Here is a 24,272-nt window from a genome sequence, read left to right on the forward strand (position 1 = left end):
AAATGTTTTGCGTAATACAAACCCGTTGTAACTGCTGAGTAAGCATTAATATCCCTTAAGTCTATTTTTTTTTACAAAAGCTACTTATATTTACTCAAGTTATATTATTAATCATTTAAATTTGAACCATTTTATAAAATATATATAAGGTTTTCTGAACAGATTATTGTTTTTTCCACTGTACATTTAGCTGTGGGCAAAATTCCTAAAGTCCTGACATCACTAGCAAACAATAATTACATGCAGAGATAGAGAAAGACCAACAGGGCCGGTTGCAGATTCATTTCTGTGTTACATTTCAGTCAGATTTACAAGTAAAGGTTTTCAAAGACTTTTCACAATTCTTGCAGTGTGGCTAATTCAAGTTGAAATAACACATAATGAACCCACCTTCAGCTGACTGAGATAAGGCCTCCACGTGCTGTCCATAAGCTGGACCCTGTAGCGCTTGGTAAAATATCCTAGGTAGGAGATGAAGGTGGTGATGAGGAGAACATCTCCACACAGAGTCCTTTCCTGGTTCTTGAAGTTCTCTACAGCCTCTGCCCAGCGAACATTCTCTGATGCTAGACCACCCACCTAAACAGAAAATAGCAGCAGACCACTTTTAAAGTTGTTGTTTTTTTTTTCATTTTTCCCAATGAAATACCGTCATTCCATCATCTTCCCCAAAGCCATTGTGGAAAGAATCAAAATCAAATGATGGCTGCTGCTGCCAAGGTGCTAAACCATAATTTAAGGAAATCTCCACAACAATGCCTTAATACCTTTGAGTTGTTTTTTTTTATTACCATTTTTAGGTTTAAACACTCTGCTTGTGCACCGACACCACTACTTTTTACTTTTTAGCAATGACCCAGTGTCCCTCCAGGGATCAATAAAGTTCCCCTCAATATCTTATGTCCTCTAAACTTCAGAGGGCGCACGCACTAACACAGACTGCAACTTCTCAGTGCACATCACAGAAATACCGTGCACTTCAGCAAGTTGACTGCATTTGCACTGACATTTTGGATTGACTAGGCAATAAGCACAACCTCAACCTCTGTTTGTTGCTTCTGTCAGGTCTTTTAGAAGCTTTCTCTGAATAATTTAGATTATCATACTAGCATTGTCAACATTCATCTTTGCATTTTGCTGCTGTAAGCAGGAGATTTACAAACCAAAAGATGATTACAGGATTTATGTGTATATGTGAATATGTATATATATATGTGTGTGTGTATGTAAATGTATTGTGGACCTAAAGGCAGAGACAACCACACTAACATGGGGCAAATATATCTATATTTAAAGATATCTATATATATACATATACTTATATATATATATATATATATATATATATATATATATATATATATATATATATATATATATATATATATATATATAGATATATATAGATATATATAGATATATACACACACATATATATACACATACACACATATATATATTTACATATATAAATATAAATAAACACACTTTCACACTGTGTTAATTAACGTTTGTCCTGGCAGTTTTTCCAAAAACTAACTGGAATAAAGTTCCAGTTAGCACTTTAAGTTCTGTCATCATTGGGGACGATTTGATTAAATTATCCTCCAAACTGTTGGCAATCTAGGAACAAAGAAAATAATAATTACTGAGTTACAAAGTTAAATTTATTTATAAAAAGTCTGGTTGACCTTATCCAAAATATCAAGTTATTGTCACCACCTATAATGACTCAGCTCTTATATTTGAACTACTATTAATCACTTTAGCCATTTTAACCACCCTTATTAAACAAGCAGCACGATATATAGTGACAGATTTTTAAAGGAGGCTCTTTGTCTGCAGACTATTTTGAATACACATTTGAGACGGTCCCTATCTTGTGTATTATTCAAGATGGCAGCTTTTCATATCAAATCATGGAGTAGACACCTGTGCAATATCAGACCATTTTTCTTATTCTGCAGTGCACAAAACCTTTGCAGAAGACTGGATGAAACGTTATTTATAAGGATAAAGATGTCTAGCGTTTTTTTAGCCTGTCAGTAAGTTGTGTCTCCATTACTGAATAAAGCCTTAGCTTCTAGCAGTTTAATTTTGCAGTACTTAGATAAGTATCATGTGAATTGCTCCTAAGACAGAAGGAAATGTCAGAATCTTCTGATGAAGCCTTAAAAGCAGGTTGTCTGTAATGACTCAGAAAAGCAGTTGTGCTGCATGACAAATCAGCAGGATAAATGATGGTAATATGGTCAAATAAAGAAATTACTCTTTTTACTGGAAAGTGTCATTACATGACTCAAATCTAATTTCAACAGGCCAAACTGTGCAAGGTGCCTTTCTGGGCCCAGACTATCAAGCCCTCTAGTTAATGACTGAACAACAGTGCCGGGAGCAAATGTTCAATATGATACAGTCAGTCCATGATTGGTTGTCATCCATGCTTCCCTCCCAAGCAGCTCCACCTCACCTCACATGCTATTACCTGATGCATGTGTGTTAAAAAAGATTCTCTGTCTTTACAAGCTTTGGTGGACTTCGGTGCTGAGCAGTAGGCACAGATGTTTTCTTTTATTGGTGAGTATTCACTCACCAAGCCAAATCATTACATTCAGGTGTTCCAAGCACTTCCATCACCACAGGTGTATAAAATGTATAATTGAGCATTAGGGCAGAATGGGTTGTTTTAGGAGCTCAGGAGTGTTACCATTCTATAGTCAGCTGTTGGCGGTATCATAACAAACTAGAAGCGGAATATCAGCAACTCAGCCACGAAAACTGGTGCAGAATTCACCAATTTGCTACAGACCTTTAAATTTCATGTGGCCTTCAGATTAGCTCAAGAACAGTGGCACAAAAGCACAGAGAGCTTTATGGAATGGGTTTCTATCTGTTCAAAACCATTAGAGAGCATCGCTGACAAGTCTCTTGAGTGCTTCAAAGCCTCATTGTTATCACAAAAAAGTGTGATTTTGAGTTCCATCTGTAACCTTCCGAGGGTACGTCAGCGAAGGTGGACATATGAAGGCTGACCCAAAGAAAATCAATGCAGTAGCTGATTGCCCCACTCCAACTTTTTGCCGATGCTTTATATGTGACTAAAGCCACACCCTTGCCAGACTTCTCCTCAAAAGTCTCCTTTGTTTGGGCCCAGGAAGCAGGGTCAGGCTTCCAAGAGAGATTTTCATCTCTGCTCAAGTTCTGATCAAACTAGTGATTCTTTTGAGAAACAGGATCACCAACTGAGACACTCAGAACATTTCTGTATAATTTTATTTTATGTTAGTTATCTTGGGGAAAACAAAAATCTAGTTTTTAATCTTATTTTGTTAAATATTTACGACCTTGATGGACAGTGTTGGTTGTCTGAAAAAGTAACATATCTTTTCCATTTATTTATACCAGTGGGACCACAATGGGGATTTCTGTCAATCATGTGTTATTATTAAATCATAAAACAGCACAAAAAGTCACATATAAATTGAAATTCATGACATTAATACTCTGTATGTACTCTGTAGCAATCCTATTTTTTCCCAAGTCTGTATATGCAGTTGGCAGAATAACTACAGCATGAAATAGCAAAAATTTCAGGCCTTCATTCATTTCTGGCCCAAATAGCTTCTGTGCTATCTCATATGGCATCAGCTCCTCTTTTGATTGTATTATCAGATTAAGAAACTTTTGATATAGACATTATGCGTCACCTGTCATTTCTTTTATTTCATTTTAAATCTATTTCCTCCCGATAATTGATGGTGAAGAGGATGTGGCTGGCTTCTTCAGTCAGCGCTTCTGATATCATTTTATGTGTGTTAGGCATAAAATCTTTCCTACACCACAGACAAGAAAGAATCGGTAACCCAGGTACCCAGCAAGAAAGGTGCTGACAGTTGTAACCTCAAAATAAAAAATATGACACAAATAATGCTTAATTGATTGAAAGTGTCTTAGTCTAAATGCTACTAATCAAAGATAAGACAAAATCAACATCAGATTTAAAATGCAGTATTGCAGTGTGCACACATCTGTAACTATGTAAGCATGCTGTGACAGGAAACAGAGTGTATTTGTCTGTGGTAGTGGCTAGCCTCCTCACCAGACGGTTAGCCAGGGAAATGGTGTGCGCGGTTGATTCTGCTTCCTGTTGGCACTTGAGCTTGTCTGCAGTGGCCTTCTCAAACTTGGCTGTGAGCTTGGCCAGGTTCTCATTAAGGTGCTGATAGGCCACAAACACACACGCACACAAAAACAGAGAAAAAATTGGCACTTGTTAAAGTACAGTGTGGTCATAACGAATCCTAAGAGACAGAGATTAAAGACAGTCAAAGTGTTTCTATGAAAGAAATTTAGGAGTGTGTAGAAAGTTGGGTAAAACTTATCATTAGTCCCACTATGGATTTATTTGGCATATGGAAGCAATTAGCGCAAGGACAAACAGGATTAATCGGTGGAGAGGCACACAGGTTCAGTAGATTAGTTTGAGGATTGCTAATTCCCCTTGGCTCCGAAGCCACTCTCCACTCAAGCGATCTGACTGAGGGCTTGAAAAATGACAGCGAGAAGTCATGCTGGATCTTATTAATAGTCGTCACTCTGCACTCTGCAGGTTTTGATGTAAGCAGCAAAAGCTGCTGCAGCGTACCGAACCCAGTGCTCTGCTGGGGCTGTCTGATGCGCTGAATGCCAAACGCCACTGAGAAACAATTATTTACAGCTGCTTTTATCAATAGGGTTTTCAGGCTGACAGATTTGGTTTTAGATTAATTAACTGCAAAAGCTTTTAAAAGCACTTGCAACAGCTTAGCATTGATGAAATGCTGTTGGTAGATCATTGCTGGAAGAACGCATGTGTCAACTGTCACTCAAGTGTTGGAAAAATAATTCTGAACTTTTGCTTATGGCTTCCAGTTGTTTCTATTTTATTTCTGTAGCACCAAAATCTTATTATAACTACATATCTTCAGGTGATGGAGTTGTTGATCCTCACTGATGTCTCACGAATCTTTTATAGTGAGGTGCTGAGGATTTCTGACTTTTATAAGTCATTTTTCAACTCTCAGTCTCTTTTAAGTTTTAATACTTTTTTGTGCGTGTCACTGCGTTTGTGTCAAAGAAATGATAAGAAGAAGACAAGAACATGCCTTCAAAGAACAGTACTCCTTTCTTTAATAAAATGGTAATGCAATTTCAAAGAATATATCCTTTGGATTTTAGATATTGAAATTGTCTTCTTTTGAAACAGATACTTGTCAGGCAACAAATAAACTTTTCATTTCCTGTAGTCTCAGTTCAGTGCAGTGGCTTACATTGATTTTGCTTTTGATGGCAGCGAGCTTCTCTTGTGCAGCCGCCAGCTCTGCATTGGCCTTGCTTAGAGCCTGACGCTTCGGCTCCACCTCGCAGTAAACCTCGTAGAACTTGACGATGTTTAAAACCCAGGAGCACAGACCCGCTGCTGCATATGACTTGGATGCCACCAGGTCTGGCTGGAATTCTGGATCCTGGAGAAAAGGATACACATGCTGTCACATCCTGCTTCCAAATTCAAAATGCGTTAATAATTTCTCAGGCTGTCAGCAAATATCCTGAAAATGAACATAAAATTCATATTAAATTATGGTTAAAATGCAGTATAAAATGTCTTTCTGTGTAATAACGTCAGGAGAGCTGTGTGGTAAAGTTGCAGGCTTAACACTGTTGCTGATGTGAAGTGAGAGAGAGTAATAAATGATTTACAACGCTTGGACATTAGCAGGCTTCTCACATACATTAGCTAGCTTAACTTTTGTAACTTTGTCTGCAAAACATACAGGCGAAGACACACAGTTCTACATCAACATCAGTTTGGGCCTGAAATAATTCATCAGCAACTACGTGGTAATGATGGTAAAAAATTCATGATCCAACTCATAAGCATGAGAGGCTAACAAGGATATAGCTAGCTGTTTCTTTTCTTGGAAAATCTTTTGATATAGCTGCTACCTCTGTCCATTAAATGTACACCAAGAATGAATATCAATTTACAAATGAGTTTGTTATTGCAAAACGAATGCTGACATATTTTTGTTTATTATATTGCTTTGGCACAGTCCTTTCATGTTATCCTGTGTAATTTGATCTGCAGCAGCTATTTTGGCTAAAGGATACAGGATATTACTGGATTCTCAAACACACAGTGTCAAAAGCAAATCAGTGATAATGAAAGTAAAATCATTTGGTGCACAGGCAGTTGGCAAATAGTTCTCAGTTTGAACTATTTTACCTGTTTTTCCAAAATAGTTCTTTTTTTCACAAGGTACAGAGATTAATTTCAGTTCAACAGTTCCTACATAGTGAACTTAAGCTGCACTTTACCTTTATTGGCCACACTGACATTCCTCATGTTTGCTTCACTGAACTTCATCATCAGGACGGCTGTTAAATTTGTAATGCTTAATTTACTAGCTGATTCTCTCTCTCTGTCATTTCAACACTTGGCAGCCATAATGTGCCATTGTCATTATAATCACACCCCTACTAAATTTATGACTTATTAGTTGAGCTTGCCATGCGGCAGACATTGCACTCTGAACAGTGTTAGCAAGGACTTCAATGAGTAAGGGCTAATTGAACACTTACCTGCAGGTAAGGCTGAATGGCCTTAAGGCAAGCCTCTGGGATCTTTTCCTTGTTGAAGTTAATCAAAGAGTCCAGGAATGTGTCCACTTTGGCCATCATTACCTTTGCAGCCTTCCAGCTGCGATCCTTTGGGACTTTGCCACCAGGTGCCATCAGGACCATGACTGCTGCTGTGATGTTGGTCACTGCTGCCACTGGAGAGCCAAATGACTTCAGCTCAGTCAAGTTGTTCTGATGTAGGGAAGACAGACAGAGTCACTAATGAAAAATGAAAGCTGTGATCGAATTGAGTTTGTATAAAAGTACTTGTCTGTGGTCTTCTGAGGGGAAAAGAGAGAAAATGGAAAGGATTAGAATAAAGACAGAAGAACCTGTGCTGACTCTGAGAAGACAACAGAGAATTCTAATTAGGGCATCTTTAGAGAGCTCTAAGCAGTGATTGAACTGTCTGTTCTGCTTGTTTGAACAGAGAGCACCTTTAAACACAGAGGGTGTTTTTGAATATCCCCCAGGATGCTCATAAACCTACATGGGATGCAAGGATAAAGTAAAATGTCTGCAGAACACAGAGAAGACATTATTTTGGGGAAGACCTGCTGAATCCTATGACTAAATAATCTCCTATACAATTCAAGGCTTGTGTGCACGTAAGTTATTCCACTGAAGCTGGGAAAATGAAATCAAAACCAAGCAAGAAAAGTATAAAGTATGAAGTAAATCAATAAGTTACAGCATGGGACAAGAGAGTAACTGACCTTATTGAGAGTGTTAAGGGCATCCTGAGCAGCAAGCAGGGCTGGCTCGGCTTTAGCTAAGTCTTCTTCACAGTCTCTCTGTTTGCCGCTGACTACCACAGCAATGGCAGCCACTTTTTCTTCTTCTTCATCAGCCACCGCCTTCTCTTTGGACACTTTCTCAGTTTCTATCCCAACCTCCTGGGGCCAGCACACAGAATTTATTGCTAGGTTAACATGTAAAGTGGCTTAATAAACACAACTACTCTTTAATTAAGCAAAACTGGTATTTTAAACTGTAAAAAGACAAATCAAAATTCCAAGGTATAAGACTGAGAACAAAGAATGCTCTGAGAAACAAAATGCAGGCGTTTTTTCTTCCGACTAATTTGACACTGAGGTTTAAGCCTAACTTTCTCTGAATATCTAATATTTTACTGAGCAGTTCCAGCCAAGACTAGAAATCCATCCGTAGATAGGGACGCTGCTTCTGATATGACAGCCTAGTGCTTAATTAAGATTTATTTAACATCATACTTCATTTCTTTAAGCACTGCCAGAGAAATATGCCCCAAAACACAGGTACGTGTTTTGTTTTGTTTTTCTTGAGGTGCTGGTGTTATATATGTTCTTGCCTGTATAAGTTTGTCAGCATCCTCATTCTTCTGCTTGAGTTCCACTTCTTGAGCAGCCAGCTTGGCCTTGAGGTCATCCACCTATCGGAAGATGAGAGCGGGAGGTCAGGAGGATTTGCCTGGATGAAGATCTGGATAAATGAGATCTTCAGCCAGTCAAATCCTTGTTCAATGGAGCAGTACAACAAATTTCTGACAGTAGTATATGCTAAGAGTTACAAAGAGATGAGTGCCTACCAGCAAATCTGTAGGCAAGAAACGAGATTTTTTTAAGTGAACAGACCAGCATTTATATGGAGTTTCTCTATTCTTACTGACCACTGATCTCTGTATTGCTCTCTTCCACAGCGTGTCTTTGTCCTGTCTTCCTCCCCTCAACCCAAAGAGGTTTGTTCCTGTTAAAAGGGAGTTTTTCCTTCCTGCTGTCACCAAAGCACTGTGATTGTCTGGTTGTTGGGGTTTTCTCTGTTTTCTTTGTATTATTGTAGGATGTTGACCTTACAATATAAAGAGCCTTGAGGCAACTTTTGTTTTCATTTCGCTCTCAATAAATTAAATTGAACTGAATAGTTTAAATCTGTGAGGAAAGCTTTTAGTATAGGCCTGTACAGGATTCGCACCCAATACTACAACCTGGCTGTGATTACAAATAGACAGAGTCACTGCAGTGAATACTGAAACACCTCTGACCTGCAGAGATATAAAATGTATCAACCACCATCAGCTTAATATTGCAAAGGTCCCCCCTCAGATCATCCAGTTATTGATCCATCCAGTTCACCAGCTTCAGCTTTTTTTAACGTTAAAATAGACATCCTAACATCACAAACATGATACTAGCATCAGTCTATTTCTCCAAAAAAAGAGTCACTGCTCAGATGTTGAACTGTACATTTAATTAAAACATGAAACAGTCTCCAGTTTACATAAGTTGAAAGGAAAAAAGTAACACAAAGATTAAGATGAAGGGAACAATGACTTGAGCGCAGAGGCGGGCTACTGACAATAATCTATTTCTGTTTTGTTAAATGGTCTTGCAATCAGTGTGCATATCATTAAGACTAATGAATCTGCCACTATCACCTAACTGAATCTCTCAAGTAGTTTTGAAGGACTGATCATTTTGTTTTGTCGTTTGCATCATTGTTGGATCTTCATTATTAATACGACTGCTGATTGAGCTCAAAAGCATCTCAACTGAAAGGTAAACATCTCAGTTCTTCAAGGCAATAAATATGATTCTGTGTCTTATGAGAGTCAAAAAAATACGCTTCATAAAGGACACTAAACATTTGCAGATACTATTTTGTGCCCTATAGGATTGTGCCATGGGTCATGCATGTGACCTTTTAGCATTACTGTAAAAAAACTGTAACCTGTCCAAGCAGATAAAGGGAGAAATAAGAGATGAACGGCATGCATAGTTTGAAAATATAAAAGCTTTAGGACTGGAGCTGCTATCAGCGCGCGCGCGCACACACACACACACACACACACACACACACACACACACACACACACACACACACACACACACACACACACACATAAATGAATAGACCAAAGACGATCATAAAGAGAAATTAAAGCTGTTACAAACTCCTCATAACTCCCTGACAACTAGGGCTCTACATTAACGTCCGACTCCATCAAAACATTGCACTGGGGGGACTGCCTGTATAAAACAGCCCACTCTCACTCCCTGCAGCTGGAAATGTAAATTGGAACAACCATTTCTTAAGGCGAGAGAAAATTCAATACAAAACCAAAAGACTATACCCATTCATTCAAATGCGATGGCTTATGCACTCAAAACACACGTTTAAATTCAACAGAGTTTGGGATTCCAGTGTTTGCTTACATTGCCGTGTGGACTAAGTATAGCTTCATTCATGCAACAAAAAGACATCTGGCCGTTTGTGTGTTAAGGGAACGGGGTGTCTAATGTTTCCAGTTATTATCCATATAAGAGAAAACCCTCCCGTTTCTTTTCCCCAGTGCAAATAGCTGTCAGGAGTTAGCCTCTTTTGGTAGGAGCTAAGTTTAGAGCGATTACATGAAACACCTCCACACTGATTTGAACAGGAGAATTACTGCAAAGACGTACTTATTGCTACAGCAGTGATTAGTCATACTACACCTTTTATTTTTCATTCTGCTGTTATTACTAAATTGACCACTATTTCTCTAACTATACACCTACTTATCTATCTGTACTACTGCTTGTACTACTAATGGTCTTGCAGGAACTATATGATGCTACTCTATATGGTCACTGTATCAGAATATTGATTAAATTCTTCAACACGAGAGACTGTATGCTGGCTTCCAGACCAATACAGATGGTCTGTATATAGACTAGTAAATATTAAAAAAGGGTGAACTTGAATGCTATCATGCAATTAGAACGTAACAGATTAGGATAAATTACCTATTGTCATACATTTTTGATAAAATACTGGCCGTCGTGTATACCACAAGTCATTTAGTTGTTCACAAGGAATGCTCTGGCCCCTTATTAGTAAGCGAGACAAAATAAATTAATGTCTTTAATCTACTTTAGCAAAACCTACTATTACAGCTGCTAATGTATCAGAACTACTACTTCCTACTGCAACTCGTACACATTCTAGTAATACTTCTACAACTGCTTCTACTAGAACTCAAAGTACATCTACTACTTGTATTAGTACTACTTATCCTAGAAGTAGTACTACAGTTAGCATGCAATAGTACTTCAGCTGGTAGCACCACAGCACATGCACAAATATGTCACAATGCAAACTAACCAAAGGTAGAAATCCACCTCTGTAAAACTGAAGAGGGAAAAAAAACATGAAACTAATGTGTTCTCTGGGGAGCAGATGACTCATACACACACACATACCCACATACTGTACACACACACACACACACACACACACACACAGACAAAGATCCCTTGCTTGAACCCTTCCGGTCGTTGTTTATCATGACCGCCGCAGCCCCTGGTGAGCCACAGTTTCCCTTGCACAGAATGTTAAATAACAGTACTTATAATAGGGCAGCCATCATTGTGAATGCACTAACAAATACAGGTTGCACTAATGGTGGCTTGCTGCTGTAAAGGGTATGCTCTCTAATTAGAAGGCTCCTCAATTATCATACCCCCCCCCCCCCCCCCCGTATATTTCATGTATGTGTCTGTGTGGCTGCGTGTGTGCATACATGTGTGTGTGCTAGTCTGTTCCTACAGTAAATGGGAGACGGGAAACAAAACTTCGCTCTGCAGCTTTCAACACTAACGTCACTTGTTTATGGGGTGTTTATGTATGTGTGATCTTGTGCGGGTGGAAATGTGTGGGCCTGTTTATGCAAAGCACTGGAGATGCATGGTATGTAACAGTGACACTGTGTGTGCAGGGCTGTGTGTGTATGTGAGGCTTTGCTTTTACTCAACAGGTTTAGTATACCCACTATCATTAGGGCTGCCTCACACGCAGACTTTCTGTTACATTATTCATATTCCATATTGCTCTTCTGAAAAGGTTTAGAGATGGGAAACATTTAAACAAATTGATCCAGGTGTATGTATTAAAGAGGGAAACATTAAATGATTCGGATAAACATTTTGTAATACAAATGAAAAAACAAAAATTAGCCAGGTATTTGTCTGCTCTACCTACGGTTTAGTAAGATTAACAGGCTGTCTATGGCACACAGAACAAATGGCCACAGTAGCAGTCTAAATCCACTGCTGTTACTAATACAACTTAACTATTACTACCATTAATACTGCCTTTACTCTTGCCACTTGTGCTACTTCCACCACTATGTTAATTATATATATCACTTCTACTACTGCTAACCCTAGCTCTTTATAATTGATGTCACACTATTGAGCATTTGTAAGGTATTAGCAAGTGCTTAACTAATCATACACCTTAGTATGTCATTCATAAATACAGATATGTTTATCCATCTGTTACTGTTACACCATGTACAGCTATCACTTCAACTACATCCCTGCTAGTAAAAATCATATATCTGTATTTATTATAATGTCATACCCATAATGAGAAAGCACTACTTCTTCAATTGTCATTGCTAATATTATAAATGCTAGCTCTACTACCTCTATGCTACTGTGACATCCAAGTAAATGAAGTCTAATTAAAAGGCCTTAAAGTCAGCATTGACCCTGTCACTATATTAGAGCCACTCCATATATTTGGCATCTGGCTTAAGAAAGCTAAATGTGAAACTTAAGGATACAGCACACTAATTAGTTGGCAACTTGTCCATCATGAGGAATTAGCCATTAAATTATCCTGCTTTATTCTCTTGTCTGACTCTGATTCAATAACTAGAACTTCATGTTGCATTCAGTAAACATTTTTATGATGAGTTCATAGGCTTAATCACTCGAATCAAGTCTTACTGAGGTCACAGAGGAAAAGATTCAAGAGTCATTTTCCCATATATTACAAAATTAAAAGTCCTTACGCAGCCACATGAGCCTTTATTTCATTATGTATTTATTTAACAAGGGCAACGAATGTTAGTGAATATCAACATACCAAAAATATTAGGTCTGCAGGGATAAGTGATGGATGGAGGAAATTTTATTTTAGTCACATAAATCCTAAACAGGGAGGAGTAAAGAAGTCAGACTAGATCACTAGCCAGTTGGAAAATATAAGAAAATAAGATGTATTTAATTTTATGGGCTTCTGGACAATTTATTAAATGGTGGAAATAAGTGCAATGATGCAGTTGCAGCGTTTGCAATGCCCCACAATCCACAATGATGTAACTAGTTCACTTAAGTAATAACCAACATTCTACCAAGGTCAGCGCAAATTAGAGAGTCAAAAATCTGCAGACCCACTGAGGGAGCGGGAAGGAGAGAGTGGAATCGCTACTAACCAAAATAATCTAGTGTAAGGCAACTCTCTCTGAGAGTGCACAGTGCATAGGGTTCTGAGGATTGAGAGTCAGGTGGAGTGCTGGATTTAGTCAAAGGAAAGCTGCTCTATTACAAACTGTTCCACCCTGTGAACCTGAACAACAGCTGACCTGTATGATATGTAGAACAACGCCAAAGAGGATTATGAGTGATCACTGTTACTATGTTACTGTGCCACATTCACATTTTTTTGTAGCACACAGCAACATTCAGGCATAAATCTAACACACTTACACATATTTATTAATAGATGAATTTTCCTAGACATTTCACTTTTAATCATTACAGATTCAACCTCAGAGACGTTGCCTGCCGTGTGCGCACTGCTGAGAAAAAGACAGCTCAAAGTTTTGGCCCTACTCTCACAGATTTGCGCATACACAAAGTGCCAATTACACTCATTCTGATAACATTTCCCCCTCTTAAAAAAGACAACCCTAGTAGCAACCATCACAGCCACCTTAGGCATAAGACATGCTTTTTTTGGAATTGGATTTTGCAACTTGCAGTAAACTGTGTGCTGCAAACTCTGTAAAACACATTTGCATGGCTCATGTGAATATCCTCCTGGAAGGGAAACTCTTACAACTACATATACCATAAGGCTAGCTGCAAAGATAATCCTGTCCACAACTTTCACTCACAAAATTGACATCTTAGGTAAATCCAGTAGTTTTTTTTTAACAGCAAAAGGTTTTGTACTGTCATAGTAAACCTTTCCCTAAATGCTCCTCCTTCTTTAGACTTGTAATGCAGAGGTATTTTTCACAGGCTCTTATCGTTTAATTGACCTGAATAAAACAACAAGCTAAGAACAACTTGTGGTGGATTAGATGTATTTTGTAGTCCATCTTCTGCCTATTGTAGTTTCAACCCAGCAGACATCCAGAGTCACGCTGTTAAGGAGACTACTGCTAGGTTGCTCAGATTTTCAGTGCACCACTCTTCTCTTCTCCTAAGTACTTATCTATTTTCCTACCCACCTGTCTTTGACCCTGATGCCGTCTTTGATGAAGGAGATACTTTTGAAACATGTTCTGGGAGCTTCTTTCTGCCTGGCTTTCAAAGGTCAAATGGCATATTGGCCATTTTAGGTCAGAAATAATGCTTCACTTACAGCACAAACACTGTCATAGCTTTAACTATGACCTATGGAAGAAAAGAAATTGCTATAATAACAACAAAAACCAAGAAAATTAGAATAAAGCATTAAAAAAATGCTTAAGAGGCAGAGAAATGTTGAAGGCAAAAACAGAAACAAGCTCATATTTTCATACAGAAAAAACATAGTACAAGGCATAAAAGAGTATTTTAAATAGTTAACATGGAGTCTAGTGGTAACTATGAGCTATATTTGACAAAATAAAATATTCACAATATTAGTTAGTCAGGACATTGATTCTTTTTTAGAGACTGAATACTAAATTGTAACAAGAGGAGATGCAAGACAAAACAAAAGAAGCCTCTTTGACTTTAACCTGGACCTTGAAGCAGCTAAATGGCCTTACCCACCAAAGCCCTTTTTAACAGCATAGAGCTGACTGATGAAATCTGGTGCCTTGTTATGTAAAGTCTCATATGTAATTAAAGATACTTTGACATGGATTCTCAAAAAAAAATCACAAGTGCAGAGAAGTTATGATGATACTGATGTGGGAGCATCTGGTCGTTGTCAGTATCCAGGATGCACGAGTCTGCACAAACTAATGATGAGCTACAGCTCGGGCATGAAAGCAGTGCAATAAGGTATTGTTGACACACACACACAGACACACACCTATATAAGTGCGTGTGTCTGTGTGTGAGTAAGAGAGGGAGAGAGAGAAAGAGAATTTGGACTTTATTTTCCACATCTGCTGCAGTTGTGCCTTTAGCCTCTGGTACTTCTTTGTGCTCCTTCTTTATGATGCTACTGTTGGCTGGGGTTGTCACATTTATCCCACATTTACAGACTTCTGTTCCTTGTCAACCACCAACCAGATATAGGTTGGTGGTTGGTAGCTGGGGCACCTTGTCTGTCTTTGTAGCATCTCTGCACAGACAGCAACTTAGGCCCTGTCAGCTGTGGTACACTTTTGCATTATGGATCAGAGCCAGCGTATAGGAAGTGGCTGGAAGTCACTCCACTCCTAAATCTATATCAGTATCCACTCTTTGCATTGAGTTGGCTTAAGGGGTTTGAGGCCTATGCATAACAACAGTGGGGACAGTGCATCATTTTGGTATATGCCACACTTATGTGACTTACGTGATTGCTTTGGAGTCGTGCATTAATGCATTGGCTTTATACTGTGTTTATACACTCCAATATCCATGTGTGGGGCATTGGGTTGTAGGCTTTCTTGTACTCAATCCAGCCTAGTGTTGGAGTCCTGGTGTACCATTCATAAAATACATGAAGCCACTATTGATTAATGACTTGTTAATCACAAGTCGTGAGCAAGTAAGTAAGGATATATTTGTTTAAATTCCTTTCTGGCTCAAATTTGGACCATACTTTACAAAGTCCAAATGTCCTGCTGTATTTAGTGAAGACTTTAAACTACCACTAGAGCCCATAAAGAAATCAGGAAAAGTGTCTATCGATAGCTAATTTTTCCCTTAATTTTAGACTTAATTTTCAATGTACAGCTTTCTTGTAAATTTTATTAAACATTTTATATCTTTAACATTCTCAGCTTATCACAGTTTTATTGTTTAGAACTTTTCAATTTTATTTTAACTTTATTTTTTTCTTTTTATTTACTATACAGTCACACTGTATCTTATTTTAATTGATGCTGCTTGGCCTGTTTTGATATGTGCATTGTGTGTTTATCTAAAAAAAAGTTTATATATATATATATATATATATATATATAGTCATAAAATGAACAACAGTTGTGCTTATTCTTTATTTTTGGAAAGTATTTTGTAATGCTGGTTTTCCCGACCAAAGTTTTCCAGTTTAATATTTCACTGTGCCTGCACCTTGACCTTGCATAATCCAGTAACTCCCCAGCGCTACCATCCTATCTAAATACAATCATATCTGGTTTTAAAAAAAGATGGCAAGAGCCAAAACTACCAGTCGAGACTTGAAAATGAAAGTGTGACCTTTATATACAGTTTATGACCTTGGTATCACCATCTGTTTCAAAATTTAAAATTATTCTTTGCAGCATGATACACATAGTTCTAGTAAGAGTAACACGTCTAAATGATAAAAAGGTTGTTTTTTTTCTTTGCCTTTGTATAAATAAATATGTACTTGAAATCAGAGAGAAATGATAAAGAACACTTTGGATTGTTGTTCTAACTATTAGATATTCTATTTCCGTTAATATATGAAACAATCTATACACAATGCTTACATTAAAGAGGTATTTTACAAGCTGATATCCAAGTTTAATAACACCATTTACTAAATGAGGATTGTGGTAAGATTATTTTGTGAACTCGTGCTTCCAGTTTCTACATCACACTTTTGTAAGTTACCTTTTAAACCATATCAGCTTACATGTCACAGACCCCGTAATTCAGCACATGAACCTAAAACCCCCCTGAGTGTCAAACTGTGAACATGTCTCACTTCGCACAGTGAAGTTCAAACAGCTAGGTGAACACTGAGCAAAACACAGTGTGGATGAATACCTGAGCAGAGGTGCTGTTGAGCTTCTGGAGACCGTTCTCCAGCCGCTCCATCTTGTTGGTGAGGTCTTTGCTCTTCTGGCCCAGCAGACTGCGATACAGCTTGATCTGCTCCAGGAAAGACTTGGGCGTGGTGTAGTTGTAGCGCCGCTCATTGGCTAGGTACTCCTTCGACATTTGATTGACACTCATGTGGACATAAGCCATGAATTTACTGATCGACTCCTTCACTTGGGGCTGCGGGAATGAAAAGTCCTACAACTGTTTAGTTCCCATTAAAAGCAGATAACTGGGCAGATGTAGATATAGAGTAATATTTCTTGAGGCTCGGGCTTGGAATTTAATTTTCAGGGGCCTCTGGTACTCTTAAATGAATATCACATTCAGTCTGTCATGGTGGTTGACATTTGAAATTATATCATCAGAGTGTGAAAATCATTTAGGTGAGTAGCTTCACCTCACTGTATTAGATTATGAACTGTTCTCACATTGATATTCTCAACCTCCTCCAGGAACCTGAAGCTGACCGACTCCAGAGCCTCCTGTGGCCACTCGTGGAACCAGTTGATTGCTGTGCAGTTGACTACTGCTGGGAACTTCCTGCTGCGAACCCTCAGTTTACTGCCAACTGGAGAAAAACACAAAGCCACCTGCAATACATGCACACACACATCCAAAGAGACAGACGGGCACACTGAGGTCAAATAGAATCGAGTGTCAAGTCAAACACAGTCGATCAAATTAATTTCGCTTCCTTCTGATTGGAGCCACAGTGAGCACTTCTGCTCAGACTTATCCTTCATGGTCAAGAGAGGGAGCGGAACACTGTGAATTAATTATCTGCAGTTCCATCATTAAACACACAAAGCCTCCAGCAAAGATGTGAATCAAACAATATGCTGAGCTGTGGGCTACGTCAGACTGAGATTCACTGTTGGAAATGAACAGCTGGCTTGTTGAGAAGCTCAGCCAGATGTTCGATGCATTAGACAGAAGAAACAAACATGCAGGAGGCATTCCCAAAGACACTTCTGATTATAATTAACTCTGGAGAAAGAAAACACCACACATCTACCTCACAATCACTGTGATATTCTATTTACTAGTAGAATATTGACTGATATTCTATCGACTGAGGATTTACTTACTGTAAAAGATGTCGTAATGCCACATCACTAAGTTAATTTATCTTACAATGACAAACAGTTGCATCTACCATTCTGAGCAGGATTCACATAACAGTGAACATTGTGGCCCCTTTCTTTCTCCTCTTATTTACAGCAGCTCTTTATTCTCCACCCATCAGTTTTTCTGTTATTTTATCAGGTCACATTTATTTGATCTGAATTACTAAGAGTGTTGGGGAGTAACGGAATAATGTACCGCTGTTACGTATTTAAAATACAAAATATGAGTAACTGTATTCCATTACAGTTACCGTTTTAAAAGGTGGTATTCAGAATACAGTTACTTTGTTGAAATGAATGGATTACACGGCGGTATTTTCCTGTTTCATAAGGCTATGAACTCTATATTTTTGGTGTCCACACCGGTGGAAACCCAAACAAAACACGCATTAAGAGGCGCTCATGTCTGTGTCTCAATCACGCGGCCCATGTCACCTACTTGCGGCCCACATAATGACGTGAAGAAATATTTAAAAAAATTATTCACAAAAATGATTTAATATGATGGCAATAGGCAGTGTGTTACAGGCTTCGCCCTAAAGAATGTAGCCTCATGGGCAGTGTAGTCCATGCTGCAGGGAGAACGGACTGCTGTACCCGTTATGTGTCTGTGAGCCAGGGAGGGAGAAAAAGAGTAGAAAAGTAAGAGATGTCACCGACCAGAAACGGGAGATGGAAGCATGTAAATATATTTTATATATATATGTATATATATATATATATATAAAAAAAAAAAACACCCAGCACGCCCCTGCGGGCGGTTTATCCTTCAAGCTCGGGTCCTCTACCAGAGGCCTGGGAGCTTGAGGGTCCTGCGCAGTATCTTAGCTGTTCCCAGGACTGCGCTCTTCTGGACAGAGATCTCCGATGTTGTTCCCGGGATCTGCTGGAGCCACTCGCCTAGCTTGGGAGTCACCGCACCTAGTGCTCCGATTACCACGGGGACCACCATTACCTTCACCCTCCACATCCTCTCGAGCTCTTCTCTGAGCCCTTGGTATTTCTCCAGCTTCTCGTGTTCCTTCTTCCTGATATTGCTGTCATTCGGAACCGCTACATCGATCACTACGGCCGTCTTCTTCTGTTTGTCTACCACCACTATGTCCGGTTGGTTAGCCACCACCATTTTGTCCGTCTGTATCTGGAAGTCCCACAGGATCTTAGCTCGGTCATTCTTCACCACCCTTGGGGGCATCTCCCATTTTGACCTCGGGACTTCCAGGTTATACTCGGCACAGATGTTCCTGTACACTATGCCGGCCACTTGGTTATGGCGTTCCATGTATGCCTTGCCTGCTAGCATCTTGCACCCTGCTGTTATGTGCTGGATTGTCTCTGGGGCATCTTTACACAGCCTGCACCTGGGGTCTTGCCTGGTGTGATAGACCCCAGCCTCTATGGATCTTGTACTCAGAGCTTGTTCTTGTGCTGCCATGATTAGTGCCTCTGTGCTGTCTTTCAGTCCAGCTTTGTCCAGCCACTGGTAGGATTTCTGGATATCAGCCACCTCCTCTATCTGCCGGTGGTACATACCGTGCAGGGGCCTGTCCTTCCATGATGGTTCCTCGTTTCCCTCCTCTTTCTTGGGTTTCTGCTGCCTGAGGTATTCACTGAGCACTCGGTCAGTTGGGGCCATCTTCCCAATGTATTCTTGGATGTTCGTTGTCTCATCCTGGACTGTGGTGCTGACACTCACCAGTCCCCGGCCCCCTTCCTTCCGCTTAGCGTACAGCCTCAGGGTGCTGGACTTGGGGTGAAACCCTCCATGCATGGTAAGGAGCTTTCTTGTCTTTATGTCAGTGGCTTCTATCTCCTCCTTTGGCCAGCCTATTACCCCAGCAGGGTACCTGATCACGGGCAGGGTGTACGTGTTGATGGCCCGGATCTTGTTCTTACCATTCAGCTGACTCCTCAGGACTTGCCTGACCCTCTGCAGGTACTTGGTGGTTGCAGCCTTTCTAGCGGCCTCTTCATGGTTCCCATTTGCCTGCGGGATCCCCAGGTACTTGTAACTGTCCTCTATGTCTGCAATGTTGCCTTCTGGTAGTTCAATCCCCTCAGTTCTGACTACCTTCCCTCTCTTTGATACCATCCGACTACACTTCTCCAGTCCGAACGACATTCCAATGTCATTGCTGTATAGCCTGGTAGTGTGGATCAGTGAATCGATGTCTCGTTCACTCTTGGCATACAGCTTGATGTCATCCATGTACAGGAGGTGGCTGACAACTGCTCCGTTCCGTAGTCGGTATCCGTAGCCAGTCTTGTTAATGATCTCACTGAGGGGGTTCAGGCCTATGCAGAACAGCAGTGGGGACAGAGCATCTCCTTGGTAGATCCCGCACTTGATGGTGACTTGTGCTATGGGCTTGGAGTTGGCCTCTAGTGTTGTACGCCACATCCCCATTGAGTTCCTGATGAAGGCTCTTAGGGTCCCATTGATCTTGTACAATTCTAGGCATTCCAGTATCCAGCTGTGGGGCATTGAGTCATAGGCCTTCTTGTAATCAATCCAGGCAGTGCACAGGTTGGTCAGTCTGGTCTTGCAGTCTCGGCTGATTGTTCTGTCTACCAGTAGCTGGTGTTTTGCGCCTCTTGTATTCTTGCCAATTCCTTTCTGTGTCCCGCTCATGTATTGACCCATGTGCCTGTTCATCTTAGCCGATATGATGCCTGACAGGAGCTTCCATGTAGTACTGAGGCAGGTTATTGGTCGGTAGTTGGAGGGGACCGGTCCCTTCTTGGGGTCCTTGGGGATCAGGACCGTCCGGCCTTCAGTTAGCCATTCCGGGTGTCTCTCGTTAACTAGCAGCTGGTTCATTTGTGCTGCCAGACGCTCGTGGAGTGCAGTCAGCTTCTTCAGCTAGTAGGCGTGAACCATGTCGGGCCCTGGTGCTGTCCAACTCTTCATACTGGAGACCCTTTCTTGGATATCTGCCACTGTGATGGTTACTGGACCCTGTTCAGGGAGGTCGCTGTGGTCTGCCCTCAGATCCTCTAGCCACTGAGCATTGCCGTTATGGGTTGCATCCTTCTCCCATATGCTCTTCCAGTATTGCTCCGTCTCCAGCCTTGGTGGTGCTGTTCTCTTATTGTTCCCTTGCCACTGAGAGTACACCTTTGCTGGTTCTGTGGAGAACAGCTGGTTTATTCTCCTGCCTTCTATCTCTCTGGTGTACCTCCTCAAGCGGCTGGCCAAGGCTGTGAGTCTTTGCTTGGCAGTTTCCAAGGCCTCAGGTATGGACAGCTTGCTGTATTTCTTAGGCACCTTATTTGTCGCACCTTTCTGCAACTCCGTTAGTTGGCTAACCTCCCTCCGTGCTACTTTGATCTTGCCCTCTAGCCTCCTTCTCCATGGAGGGTACTGCCCCTTGTCGCTGTTCAACGTGTAGCCAAGCATCTCACTGATCACTGCTGCCGTATTGTAGATCAGCTTGTTAGTAATCGTGGTTGTAGTGCTGCATTAACATCATCTAGCAGACCTTCTGAGGGTACTTCACGTAATCTTGGTAACCGGCTACGGGGGATCGAGGTTTCAAGCTTGGCCATGATCCTCTCGCACTCAACGATCCTTCTCCTATCACACTTGGGGCTATGTACCCAATCTCGGGTGGGGGTGATGATATCGCCCCCCTGACCTGGCGTCCTGACTCCTCCTTGCCGTAGCATTTGTGTTGTACCTCGTCACTCTCTAGCTGTGAGAGCAGTCCCTTCTTTTGAATGTTGGAACACTGAACTAGTTGTTTCGCCGTCATTGTGGATGTTGGGTATCGAAGAATCCATAGGTCCCTCATCCTATTCATGTAGCCCCTTCCGCCGGGGTTACTTGCGTAGTAGCATTCCAACAACGCCCTGTTTTCGTCTCTTGCCCACCGATGCCTTCTTGTTCCAGTAGCCCACTTTTCGTCAGGGTGCCCTGGTTCCTCAACACCTGACGCGGACCTTGTTGATCCGGGCGACGTCCGAGCCGGCATGCCTTCATATTTATTTGTCTCGCTCATGTCTGCGGTAGGCTCGCTTAGCATAGGGGGTCTAGCCTTAGGACCCTTACTGGATACAGACGCCCCAGGCAGGAATCGAACTTGCGATCCTCTGTTCCAAAGGCGTGTAGTCTAACCACTACGCTATCCAGCTGCTCTGGAAACCACGAAGGGTTTATTTATATTTATATATATATATATATATATATATATATATATATATACACACACACACACACACACACACACACACACACACACACACACACACAAAGTTGACCCAGACAACAAAGTAAAGCTAGATTTCGGCTACGAGCCCGACACGGAACCCGACGTATTAGCCAGAGGTCCCTTTACTACGGTTCGGAGCCGCGGACCTGTTTTATATTCGCGCGTATACTCTCATTGAGTAACGTAACAGAATACGTTACAAAATACATTTTGGGGCATGAATTCTGTAATCTGTAGTGGAATAAAGTAACCTTCCCAACACTGATTACTAATGATGATGTCAACAGAAATAATAATTTCATGTTTTTTCTTTTTTCAAGACTGCATGAAACATGGCTGTTCCACATCAGGCTGAACAGTCAGAGCCAGAGGAATAATACCAAAACTGTGTTTTTTGGCAAAAGTGGTGAAACAGCATCGTTGTTTCCACCTTTAGCTTGAACATTTTTCTTGCATATTTTGCAAAGTACCGTCCTTTTGTTGGAGGTTATTCAAATATCTCCCTTTTGAGATGCTTAATGTTCATCAGGGGATTAAGCAATATGGCATAAAATGTAATGTAATTTGGCATGCCTCAGACTTTTCTTTGTGTTTCTATTTCTTGAGGATGATTTCTTGACAGACATCCTTCTACTCAGAGCATTTCTGATGAGGCTTTGGGAACCCCTGAGATATGGCTGAGGTAAGTGTTCTGCTTATAGGTCTTTGCAAATCATCTTGTTGGTGGAAAAATACAATTTTATTCCAGTCAAACTGTGTTATTTTAACCATTTGTTGCAGATTTGATTAAAGAAATGGGAACACCTCATTTGTTTGTTTGATACTGCTAGTGACAAAGTGCCTAAAGACATAATTTAAAATTGGTTCTTTGCTAAGGTGTCTGTTATGTGTAGATGCAACACTGATTCATCATTGAAGTCTGGTGCCTTTTTTATGCTTAAATGAATAACGGTCAGTGTTACGTGGCTTATCAAATGATACAACCCCCCAAACAAACACTGTAAATGGTCAGGTACAAGAACAATGGTTAACATTAATAGAGGTAATGTGGTATGACATGGTCCAGTATGGGACCAAAACAGTCACAGTCACTTGGCACACAGTGGTATTAACCACTCAGCCGTATTACTGTCGATCCCAAAAACAAGGTTATGAGCCTATAAACGAGCATAATATTTGCTCTTTAAAACAGTAAGGGTAAAAAATAGTGTCGTATTCTGCACTGATACATCTGATTCTGATAAATCCTCTCTAGAGTCTGTGAGGTAGGAGAGGATATGCTCTGATTTTCAGTTCATAAATAAAATACACACTATTCAAAATACTTTCCTGCCACAAAGTATTTGTCACAACATTTATCATGCATGTAGTGTTGTGTGTTTGCAATAAAATAACTCTAAACTCTGGTATGTTGCATAGTTTCTGAACAGCAGACTGCTTAAAAATGCTCTCAGTTAGATTTTTGACCCAGAAATTCTTTCACTATTTTCTGTCTCAAACAGTAAAATACTATAATGACTTGGCCAAGAATAACTGGCAGACTGATCAAAATATTTGAATAAAGTCACACCTGCTACAAACAGGACAGCCACTATATACACTCAACAAAAATATAAACGCAACACCTTTGTTACTGCTCCCATTCCCCATGGGATGGACGTAGAGACCTAAAATTCATTCCAGATACACAATATAACCATCCCTCCCAAACAGTGGTCACAAATCAGTCCAAATGTGTGGTAGTGGGCACATCTGCCATATTGAGATAATCCATCCCACCTCACAGGTGTGCCACATCAGGATGCTGATCTGACATCATGAGTAGTGCACAGGTGTACCTCAGACTGCCCACAACAAAAGGCCACCCTGGAATGTGCAGTTTTTTGCGCTATTGGGGGTCTGGGGACCCAGAACCGGTCAGTATCTGGTGTGACCACCATTTGCCTCATGCAGTGCAACACATCGTCGCATGGAGTCTATCAGATTGTCAATTGTGGCCTGTGGAATGTTGGTCCACTCCGCTTCAATGGCTGTGCGAGGTTGTTGGATATTCGTGGGAACTGGTACACGCTGTCGTATACGCCGGTCAAGCACATCCCGAACATGCTCAATGGGTGACATGTCCGGTGAGTATGCTGGCCATGCAAGAACTGGGACATTCTCAGCTGCCATCTGCCCTGAACAATGTGAACCATGATTCATCCGTGAAGCGCACACCTCTCCAACGTGCCAGACGCCATCGAATGTGAGCATTTGCCCACACAAGTCTGTTACGGCGACGAGCTGGAGTCAGGTCAAGACCCCGA

General features: G+C 40.6%; 1 protein-coding gene across 1 annotated transcript in view; it reads right to left on the minus strand.

Moving 5' to 3' along the window:
- The window catches only part of dnah9 (dynein, axonemal, heavy chain 9), a 185,675-nt gene that overhangs the window by 65,090 nt on the left and 96,313 nt on the right, over positions 1 to 24,272 (minus strand). Inside the window, exons 53-60 of the mRNA XM_080873050.1 lie at positions 17,057 to 17,218; positions 16,572 to 16,805; positions 7,991 to 8,071; positions 7,377 to 7,556; positions 6,622 to 6,852; positions 5,310 to 5,504; positions 4,100 to 4,219; positions 391 to 579 (exon numbers count right to left, since the gene is read on the minus strand). Of these exons, the coding sequence (XP_080729176.1) occupies positions 391 to 579; positions 4,100 to 4,219; positions 5,310 to 5,504; positions 6,622 to 6,852; positions 7,377 to 7,556; positions 7,991 to 8,071; positions 16,572 to 16,805; positions 17,057 to 17,218 (1,392 nt within the window). The remainder of the gene's footprint in view (positions 1 to 390; positions 580 to 4,099; positions 4,220 to 5,309; positions 5,505 to 6,621; positions 6,853 to 7,376; positions 7,557 to 7,990; positions 8,072 to 16,571; positions 16,806 to 17,056; positions 17,219 to 24,272) is intronic.

The sequence above is a fragment of the Rhamphochromis sp. 'chilingali' genome (assembly GCF_963969265.1).
Source record: "Rhamphochromis sp. 'chilingali' genome assembly, chromosome: 22".
NCBI classification, from domain to species: domain Eukaryota; kingdom Metazoa; phylum Chordata; class Actinopteri; order Cichliformes; family Cichlidae; genus Rhamphochromis; species Rhamphochromis sp. 'chilingali'.